At 33.2% G+C, this 11,524-nt stretch overlaps 1 protein-coding gene across 1 annotated transcript in view; it reads right to left on the minus strand.

Annotated features, from left to right (window-relative positions):
• The window catches only part of LOC114941642 (puratrophin-1), a 285,051-nt gene extending 274,766 nt beyond the window's left edge, over positions 1–10,285 (minus strand). Inside the window, 1 exon segment of the mRNA XM_085487025.1 lies at positions 9,165–10,285. Coding sequence (XP_085343151.1) covers positions 9,165–9,236 — 72 coding nt within the window. The 5' untranslated portion in view covers positions 9,237–10,285.
• Between the last annotated feature and the right edge of the window lie 1,239 nt (positions 10,286–11,524).

Raw genomic sequence — 11,524 nt, forward strand, 5'->3', positions numbered from 1 at the left:
TTACCGCGCGTGTGCAAAGTTTACATATAGTCGCATTCTCAATATATTTGTTCCGTGCGATAAAATTACTAACGTTTTAGCCTAGCGGCGATATATTACCCTAGGGACGCAAACGCGTTCGGAAGAATTTGCATAACAGAAAAAAGGCATTACCACACGATTGTGGCATTAAATTTCAGGCATCAATGCGTCCGACTTTCTGTCCCCGCGGTCTTTTCTCGCGTTTCTACGGTAATTATCTCCATATTCCTGATCAGGGTATTTCGAGGTACACGGTGTTATAATGGTCGTCGTCCTACCGCATTGTCTATTTGCGCTATCGGTGCGTTTTATCGCCATTGATAAAAACAACTTTCGCCCTCGGCGGTGAGACTTTAACCCGGATGAATTATGCGCGATCCAAAGAGCAACATTCATATATGTGCATATTAATGGATTATCTATACACATCCCGCGGCTCGAACGGGTTCGGCGACGATTTGCATTGAATGCGTCAAGTGTATGATGATTTGCTTGCTGACTCTAATTTAACCGTGTAATTGATTTGGCAACAAAACCACGTAACAACGAATAACGAAATACCGTCGGTTTTATTAACATAAACGATTTTCTTGAAAAAATCTTACTCGCGACATTTATCGTACGATATAGTGTTCCATGTTATTTACGTAATGTCACAAAGTCGTAGGTAAATGTGACATCAAATATAGAAGTAGAAGAATCCAATAAAAATTGTGTCTTTATACGAATTTATATCGAATTCGTAACACAACGCAATTGTTGCAGATCGTAATATGTCGCAAGTCCACAACGATTCGCGAATGATGTTAGAAACGGGTACGTGCTGCGCTTCAGAGGATATAATAGTTGCAAAAGAATATACAGATAAACATATAATATTATTAAATAATTCAGCTGGAATTATGGCACCAGAGGCGTAGAAAAAGTTAAAGCTGATTTGGACATAATTTTACCCATAAAAACATTAGAGGATTTTTGCAATTTGAAGAAACTTTAATGACTTCAGAAGTGAAAAAAGAATCATTGGTAAATAATTTTTAATAAGTATAATATAAATCGATTATTTGTTAACTACTTGCTTAATTTTTTTATTTTGTTTTAACAGATGGCATTATTCCAAATTGCAATTGCTGGTGATACACAAATAAAAAACTGCATAGCAAAAGCTCTGGGAATCGTAATGACCAAAGCGGTTGAACTGCAATACTCAGGGACCGACAAAATTATTAACGGTCAAGGGAAAAAAAATTTTAGCTCTACAAACATATTTGTGTTTAAGAGGTAAAATAATTTCAATATCAAACATTATGTTTTATATAGTTTGTTCTTCAATATTTATGTAATGTCTTTTACAGATGTTTTGATTGATAAATTTGGAGATGCGGTGAGTGTCCAAAAATTACTGGGTCAGGTAGAAATGTGGTGATAGAGAAGACGGCCAAAAACAACGGCAAAATAAAATGTAATGTTACATTTTCCGCCTAGTTTAAGCGTTGAACGATATATATATTGTTGAGTTTAAATAAGTTTAAATCTTATATATATTATTGTATTTATATATATATTTATATATATACACAACATGTATATACAAACATATACTAATATAAGCAACTTTAGAGCTGCTGGAGTCTCGCGCTTACATATATAAATTGTTATTACGTAATATGAGTAAAATAAACATTATATAGCGAGTATAAGACTGCTGTGAAATAAAATTATTTGTTATTTTTCATTAATTCGACCAAATTGTACAGGTAACAAAAACAATGATTGTAAAATTTTAAAAATCGAAAAAAATATATGACACTCGATCTAACAAACTGTACCTTTTTTCGTCGCAGTAGCTTATTCCAATCAAAATGATTCATTCTGTTCGATTTGTCAACCTTTATTTATTCTTTTTTTCTCGCCTCTGCGTTTTTTTTCGTTCCTTCGAATCGTCATAAACAGACGAAAGCGATATCACTTGACACTCTCCCGGTTAACTTATTCTCACGGAATGTGAATTCGCGACGCAGCTAGACTTCACTCACGCGTATCAACGGCGCGAACGACGACGACGACGGTGACGAGATGATACCGCGGATGGCGACGTAGAGGAAGAGCAGAACGAGAAGAGTCGGGTTTTGAATTCCCGGCACGACATCCCGGCATCGCAGCGAAACAGCCATTCCGAGATACTCATTGTTCTCGAATCGCACGCCCGAGGATACGTGTCCTTGGCATGGACAGCGGCATCCGCCCACCTTCGAACGAATGCACCGGGATAGCCTGAAACCGAGCGAGAGCGCGGGAGAATCCGTTCGCGGACGAGAGCCCGCGTCAAGATCCTAAACGGGATTTCACGTTCGAAGAAAGAGACGCCTCTTGACAGACGGACAGTTCTACGTTCGTGAGGAGCACAGCAGGTTCGGTGCCCAGGGCTGCCCAAGGGAAGAGACCCCCGCCCTTCGCATATACGGAGAATTATAAAAAACGCAATCTTAAAAATTTAACGATTATCTCTCGTAGCACAAATATATTCCAAAAGCTCGGGTTTATCGCGTCGAATATTTTGGAGTCGTATGCAAAGCATAAGCGCGGCCAAAGGTAGGAGACGGCGTTATTCTGTCGAACACTTTACTGATATATAACACACGCGGCACACATGTAAACACACACATCGCGAAACCTGATTCCGGAGCCGTCGCGTGAACGCGCCGCGAGATTACTTTGTAATTTTCAGGAAGATTTACACGGCACTTTAGGATGCCAGCGCCGGCGGTGATTCGACGATGCCGAGATAACCGGCCCCACCTCGTCCGAGGAAGTATACATGTTCGTGAAATCCGCATACTTGAGTTAACACAACCACCTTCCCGCCGAGCCGTGCGCAAGTCATTCAAACACTTGAAGCCGCGACTACACCCATCCACCACTTTGCGCTCAAAAACGAGTCAACATCTTGCTCCGAGACGTCGCGAAGATTCGGACCTGCCGTGCTGCCATTTCTCTTGGCCACCCTGAGAGCTTAACTGGAAAAGTGGTACCGTCTATACACGCGAATCGTATACGAGACCTCGACTCTCCTTGAATTTACCGATGATCACTTCTCTTCTCTCCGTTCGATCGTAATCAAGCGAAAAGCTCTCGAGTCGAAAACAATTCTTCGCGAGAATTAAGAGGTTCCTGATGAAAAAGCATCAATCTATCCATGTCTCCGACACTCTCATAGTTTTCCCTCCGAGTGAGGAATCACTCCGGACGCGCACAAACACTCGCTCGGACTTTATCGACTGACCCTGTTCCGCGAACGGCGCTGTTAAACGCGCACGTTTAAACGGCGCATCTGACGCGACTTCCTCGCGACGTGTAGAGGATGTTGATGGCGATATCACGGAATCGTACGCGGGTAAGCGAGAGCAAGGGTGGCCGGCGCCGTGGGCGACGAGGGTCAAGATGCATCTCGACGCGGAAGATGCAGGGCGGCGTACTGTCAAAATCACCGTGTCGGGCGATTCCGCAGAACGAACGAGGCTGCTGGGGAATACGGGCATGCGTGATGACGCTTTCCTCTCGTCGTCGTCGTCGCCGTCGCCGACAGGGATATAATCGAACTCCACCGGTGTCGATTGCCGCGCGGCGCGGAAGCAAAGTCTGAATGAAAGTAACGGTGTCACGTATATATACAATGTGCCAGACGGAGGCATTACACTCTCAGTTTTCTTGTACGAAAATAATGCAATAAGAATGGCGGATGACTGCGAGGGAATTGGGTCCAGCATGATGATGCTGCCAAGCAATTAATGCTGCCTGAGATTATATGTCCTTTTTGTAAAAAAGGCAAAGTCGATTCTTGTATTGTTGTCTCGTATTGTTGCCGCTTTTCTGTGTTGCTGATTGATTGCCTCAATTTGCGTAATGACGGTTGTCAAAGGTTAATAGTTTGACAGTTGTGCAAAATAATATTCAATCGAAGCACATAAAATCAACGAAGCGCGCTCTTGTGTTGTCTAGGAACTAAGTAATATAAAATCTTATATACATATATATGTATATCTTACACGGTAAAAAACATTTTGTATTTCTGTTGAAATTATCTTGTGTAGAAATTTTTGTGTTAAATTTTTAACATACTCTTATGTTAATATAACATATTGTCGTTATGTTATTTTGACATTTGTCTGTTGAGTTAATATTCACTATTTTTAAGTGTTAAAACAACACAATTAAATGAAAATGTACGAATTTTTGCTTATATTATATTTTTATTTTTATATTTTTGTGTTATTTTTTCACATATTACGTGTGTTATTTATTTACATATTTGTCTTCTGTTAAAATGACATTAAAATTAGAGTAGATAAATTGAGACATGTGAAATGTGTTAAATTTAACATAAATTTTTTTACTGTGTATATAAATATAAAATCATATATATATGTATGTATATAACATTTTTCTATATTCTATATCATAGAAAATTATATTTATTCGTACTTCAAAGAAGGGAGAAAAAGAAAAATGTTTCCACATTTAGACAAAAGTAGAAGCAGCTCTTTCTCTTTCTCTTTGAAGTACGAATAAATATAATTTTCTGTGATATAAAAAAATTATATATAGTACATATATAATCTTTGTTTTATTTATTATTTTTATTATTTTATGTATGCTCATCCAATTTATGTAGCTGTTTAATTAAAAAATTTTATTTTGACATTTCTACATAAAGATATAAATACGAGAAATTTCGGTTTTTTTATATATGTAATATTAATAAAATTATATAATATAGTATTATAATGCAACTGCAATGCAACTGCAATGCAACTGCATATGCAATCTATCTGGTGCCATCTGTTGGTTAGCACCTGCACCAGTGCATTTTCTCACATTTGATCAATAACGTAGAACTAATAAAATATATTAATTACGACTAACAGTGCAAAGTAATTAAATATTTTTTTCAAGAAAGCATAAAATAACTAAACCGAAAACCAAACCAAAGTCTTTTAAAAACTTGACTTATCGTTTCAGATTCAGCTAAGCCCAGTTTCATTTAAAAGCTAATTAATAGATAATTTATAAAAGATATTGAAATAATAATCTACAAATAAAAAGGCAATAAGAGCTAAATAAGTTCTATATTAGAATTACATTTGTGAAAAGATTTATAACATAAATTATTAAATATTATACAGAAGTAAATTCGATATTAAAATAATTTTGTATATATTAAGTATATCGAGATTTTTTTCAACACATAAATATATTATAATAATATAATATAATATATTATAATATAATAATATAAATATTATAATAATATAAATATATTATTGCAGAGATTAAGATAAATATGTATTGCATTAGGAAAAATATGTAATTTATCAAATTATTAATATTTATAAATTATAAAGGAATTAGACTGTGAATTATTAATTATTAAGTCCTGCAGAGATGTCAGAAATAGTGTTCCATTGAAATATAATAAGCAGAAAACTTTAAGAATTTTTTCTGATGGATAATACATAAAAGAAATAGTTGTAAAATAAAATTTCGAAAAGTATAACCCCAGCATAAAATTTTTCTAAAATTGATAGTAAACAATTGCTTACTTAGCTTTTAACTGAAATTGAGCTTAGCTGAATCGTACACGATAATATATTACAGGCATGGCGCGCCGGTTCTTTTTGTGCATGCGATAGCTATCTTTTCCCGAATATTTATTCTTAAGGATCGCAAACGGGCCGTGCGAAAACGCGCTTCTCGATTTAATCACAGCACGCATGAAAAGTGATATTCTTCATTCAATTTTGATTACGGTATTTTGCGGCATACCGTTAATGATATTAGAATATTTCTCGCGCTCAAAAAATCATATTACGCAATAATAATGCACTTCGACGCTTATCGCGACGATTTAAAGCAGATATTGTTTGCATAGGAAATATACGCGCATTATAACGGCGCTGTCTTAATGATAAATAGTTATTAATTTCCTTTCACAATAGATTTTGTCGCAACGAGAACGTGGGATCCTTCATGCTAAAGTAAGATATGATACTTGATAAGCGTCCGAATGAAAGTCATTGAACGAGCTCGAACTTAATAATACTTCTTTTTTAATCACTCCGAAATGCAAGAACAGCTATTTAAATTTTCCTTCCACTGTCAAATACATAGTGAACAGATTAATTAATAATAATAATAATTAATCATTAATTAATGTAGATCATAATAACTACCTTCTCAAAATTGTTATTAATTTTTGTAATAGACATTTACAAATCATATAATGATTTATGAGAATTTGGACAATCATCTATAACGTCATCGAATTAATTATCTTTTGAGACATAAAATTGATATTATACATATCTTGAAATTACTAAACCATTTATTTCGTGCATTATGCTCTCATTGAAGATATTTCTTTATTTTTTACTTATTTTGTTATTGAAATAGTTACTTTAACATACTTCAATTAAATAATTCGATTAAATAATTTATTTTTTAGCTTTAAAGTTGAAAAGCTGAGAGAAAAAACGAAAGAGTAGAACGGAAGAGCACAAAAATATAAAATACATATACAACTATCAGATTAAGCTAAACTTTCCTCTTTCTTTTTCTCTCTTCCCTCTCTCTCAACCCTCTCTCTTTCTCTTTTTTTTCTCTATAATGCTATGGCTTTAAGACAATAGTCATTCCCGTTGTGGAATTATTCTCGTTATGATTAAGGTTTTTTACATACAGTTTTGGAATTGGCACGCTAGAATTTCCGTTCGTGGCAAAAGATTTCTCTCGCGAAAGATTGTCATACTAAAACGATGCGAAACAAGCGGATTTCAGCTGTACTTAGAAAATAATTTCTACCGTAATTAAGGCACAGAATTGTTTTATACAGTATACGCTACATTTGACTGAATAGTGGAACTTTCACGTTTTTTACTTAAGCTGAATTGCATTCAGAAACTTTTAGAAAAAGTCACATGAATATCCGTGAAATATTTCAGAAACACGTGACGTTCGAACATAAATGCTCGTAATGGGATCAAAAATTAGAATCACGCATTACGAAAGTACATTTTTAGTTTACTATATAGAACAACACAAGCGCACGCTATTCTTTACTTTTATATTAAAAAGATTGATATTAAACAAATTAATAAAAATTGAACTCCATTAATCTTTTGACAAAAATCATCTATAATAGCTCTTATGAATCTTTAAATAATATATTATTAATACAAATTAAACAATAATACTAAAGTAAGGCTCTTTATATTGATACATAACTTTAAAATTAGATAATTAAATAATTATTAAAATGCTTTATTAATAATTAATTAATATGTTTAATATGTTTAAGCAGACTTCAAAATATGAAAAAACATCAATGCTTATTATATATGTAAAAATTCGAGTTTTTTGGGTTAAATGTATATTTAGTGGCAACTTACGGTCGGAACTATGTTACAGAACTATAGAACTCGTCGAAAACTATTGTGGCGATTATATCGTCACATGCTTCCCCAAAAATATTAGCAAGAGAAACACGTATACGAATACGGACACGCACGCATACGAAAAGGATAGAGAGACAAATAAACATAAATAGAAATAAATATAACAGACGAGACGAAAGACGAAAAACATCGTGACGTTAGAGACAAAGAAATTAAATATAGAGAAAGTTCGCGAAGCCTCTCGAAGCCGATCGAAGGGCGTTTTGAGGCGAACGAGAAGTAGAATATTTTTACATGCGAAAGGGAGTTCGCTACCGACAGTCGCCGCGTACAGTCACACTATATCCGCACGGTCTTTCTTTATATATTCCTGTATCGAATTTTAACGTGTGCATTTGAGAAATATATTAGTGATATCTGCAAATACTCTCTCTCACATCATTATTAAATTCCCGTCTCGTATCGTTCCTCCAAATTCATCGCGACACGCGTAACAATTACCAAACTATAAAATTTCATTGTTCAAATTTAAAAAAATGTGAATGATATGCTAACTTGGCTTGAAAGTTAGCATATCATTGCACATTTTTCCAAAGAATAATGAAATTTTATAGTTTTCGACGAGTTCTATAGTTCTGTAGCATAGTTCCAACCGTATAGGCTGCCACTAAATACATATATATTTAACCCAAAAAACTCGAATTTTCAAATATATGATAAGCTGGCCGTATTTCGAACATTTAATTTATTGTAAAATAATTTTTGTACAGTCCTGGGTACATTAATTATCCAAAAAGTTTTGTTCATAAAAATACTTAAGAAATTTTTTAGACAATTTTTTACGTACCAGTATGTTAGGTATTGACACGTGTATATACTCATATGTATGATAATTTCGATGTTTTCTTATTGTTTTATCATATTTGTACATCAGTAATGTTTTTTCGCGTAAATTTTATATTTTTGATAATTAGAAGCTTGCGGAAAAGCGGCAACATTATATGCGAAAATTGATTTTATATTTTTACAAAAGACATCTATAATAATATTACAACCGATGTATATCTGGCGCACCTAAAAATAGGTGCCACCGTAAACGTCATCAATCAAATGATTAATGAAAATATAAGCAAGGAAAAACCAGCACGAACGAATAAAAAATTATTGTTTTCGGTAAAAGCTAAATTATACAATTAATTAAAAACAGTCAGAAATCATATATAGAAAACAAGATATTATACCAAAACATATAACATATTAATAGTGAAAATAAAATAATAAAGTAAAATAATGAGTGAAAAAAATCTAGAATTCATATTAATAATATGATAAAGGAGGAAAAATCAGAACAAAAAAATTATTATTTTGACAAAAATCAAATTAAGCAAATGACATCAATTACTATCAAATTTTCAATTAATTACAATTAAATTAATTACAATTGTTGGACGAATCCATTATTAAAAACAGTCGGAAATTGATTACATTATTGTCTAGCAAATAAGTTACTATCGAAAAGAAATATAAACTGATTAAAGTGATCAATAATATTGGCCGAATACTAGTATATAAAAATTACGATCAATTACTAGCTAAAAATTTTGGATATTTTTTTATCTATACATTCATTATTTTATTTTCACTATGATATGTAGTACCTCGTACATTTCAATTACAAATAAAAAAACTCACCGGAGCATTTCTGATGCCTAATCGTACTTTGCAGTACTTTTTCATAAATACTCGCCACAGGACGTAAGCCATAATGATAATCAGCACCGTTGTTTCAAACACTCCTGCCGTCTTGGAAGCAGAGGATCCTTCGTCCACGAAGGATCAAATATTAAAGGCAATGTCTGTTGCACCACTCGCGAGCCGTTTTCGATTGCCGGAAATTCAAGACATCACAAACGACGAACACGAAACGACACAACACGGATACGCGAATCGGGACTGCAAGGACACTGACTTTCACACGAACGTCCGCTAATCCGCAGAGATCGTCGATCGATAAACGCGCCAGTTACGTCACGATTACGTTGATATGCAAATTGCATTGAAATCCTGCGCGCGACGCGATATACAATAAGAGTCAGATAAAAAAACAATGGTTAAATCGAATGGTTAAATAATTAACTTTGTTTATTAATAGCTCGTTCGCCAACATTCAGACAGGATCGACAATCGTCGTGCACAGTTACGAATTATGCACAAATTCAGTTTTCGTCACATATCATTACTCACCATCCTTGACATGTGATCCGTCATCGGGATCGTGAAGTTCGCCACTTTTGACATTTCGAAATTCGCGGTTCGCGCGATATTCACTCTATTTACTCGAGATCACGTGATAGATTAAAATTTGAATGAAAATATTGGGGTACTTTCTGCCATGGCACACAAATTAATCCGTTGTCCTTGAAAAATTTCGCGATTTTGCATAATGAATGCAATGTGTTCTTGCATAATGAAACGTACACAGTTCATGTTATCCTGCGGCACGCGCGATAATAATTAGACGTTTTGTCTAATTATTGTTAAACATTTTGCGGACGCGAGAAACGAATGTTAAATAAACACGGTAAATTCTTTGCTTTTACACTCGATTTTCTTTACTCGCGTACTTTACGATAGGGGCAGAAGATCGCGTCTGATAAAAGAAAAAACTTGCTTGCTTGTGCGTTGCCACGATAGTAAAGAGGATCTTCGCGAATCATGCAGATTAAAGGCGCGCACCCGGCAGCGCTCAGTGCTCCGATATGACTGACACGCGACATTCACAACCGACCGCGCTGGCGCCGACCCCTCTCCCCTCCCCTCCTACCCTCGTGTCCTTTGAGTCACCGAGCGACCGCGCGCTTGCGAAAAACGTAACAAATAAAAACATACACAATCTAAAGTTTTATACAAAATAAATTCTTATTTCCTTTTGATATTAATATTGATATATATTATATATATGTATATATCTCTTATATTATATATATATCTTATATATGTATATTATATATATATATATATGTATATTATATATATATATATATATATATATATATATATATATATAATATATATTGTATATAAAAGAATATATTCAAAAGAATAGATATATAATATAATATATATATATATATATATATATATATATATATTATATTATATATCTATTCTTTTGAATATATTCTTTTATATACAATAAACACAATAAAAATTACCCTACAAATCAACTAATCTCTAACAATGCTTAAGCTCGTATATAAACAAACACAATGATAAATTATTAAATAATATTAAGCCATGTGTAACGAGCAAAAAAATTATATATTCTTTCGATATTAATATAAAATTGATATTAATAATAATGTTTCAAGAATCTAAATATATTGATACTCTAGCCAAAATTTTTCTTATTTTTAATACTTAATTATATAATCAAAATAGAAAATATTTCTTTCCGAAATATAAATGAAACTTATTTCATTATTATAATTTATTATATTTTTTAAATCAATGCATATATACATATGTGTATATGTATGCATATATGAATTTTATCTTTGCAATTCGCCTCTTAATTGATTCGTGAATCGGATATCGTCAATCGATTGCGATTTCGATTTATTTAATTTTAATTGCTTAACTGAAACCGTAGTAATTAATGGCGATGGTATGTATATAATCGCTACATACATTATACTGAATGAAGATTCTAAAATTAATTTGTAATCCATCCATATTTTGAGGTAACAGAACTAACTACAATCTACAGTCTACAATTTACACAATCTAAATCTACATTTTTCACACTTTAAAACCGTTACCTCGCAAATAATAATTTGTCTTCACTCACCCATCGATGCACAAAATAGACTACATAAGTTATATGTAATAATCTGTAACATATAAATAGAATAAAAATTGTAGTAGCTGGTCAAGAAATTATTTTTATTAAACAATTATTATTATATTAGATTTTATTTTCCACGCGTACAGTCGTTAACACAGAGGTTGCGACACTTTTTTTTAACGAGTTTATAAACATGCTATAAACT

Source organism: Nylanderia fulva, unplaced genomic scaffold, assembly GCF_048542155.1.
Source record: "Nylanderia fulva isolate GAGA-0341 unplaced genomic scaffold, ASM4854215v1 Scaffold5, whole genome shotgun sequence".
NCBI classification, from domain to species: Eukaryota; Metazoa; Arthropoda; class Insecta; order Hymenoptera; family Formicidae; genus Nylanderia; species Nylanderia fulva.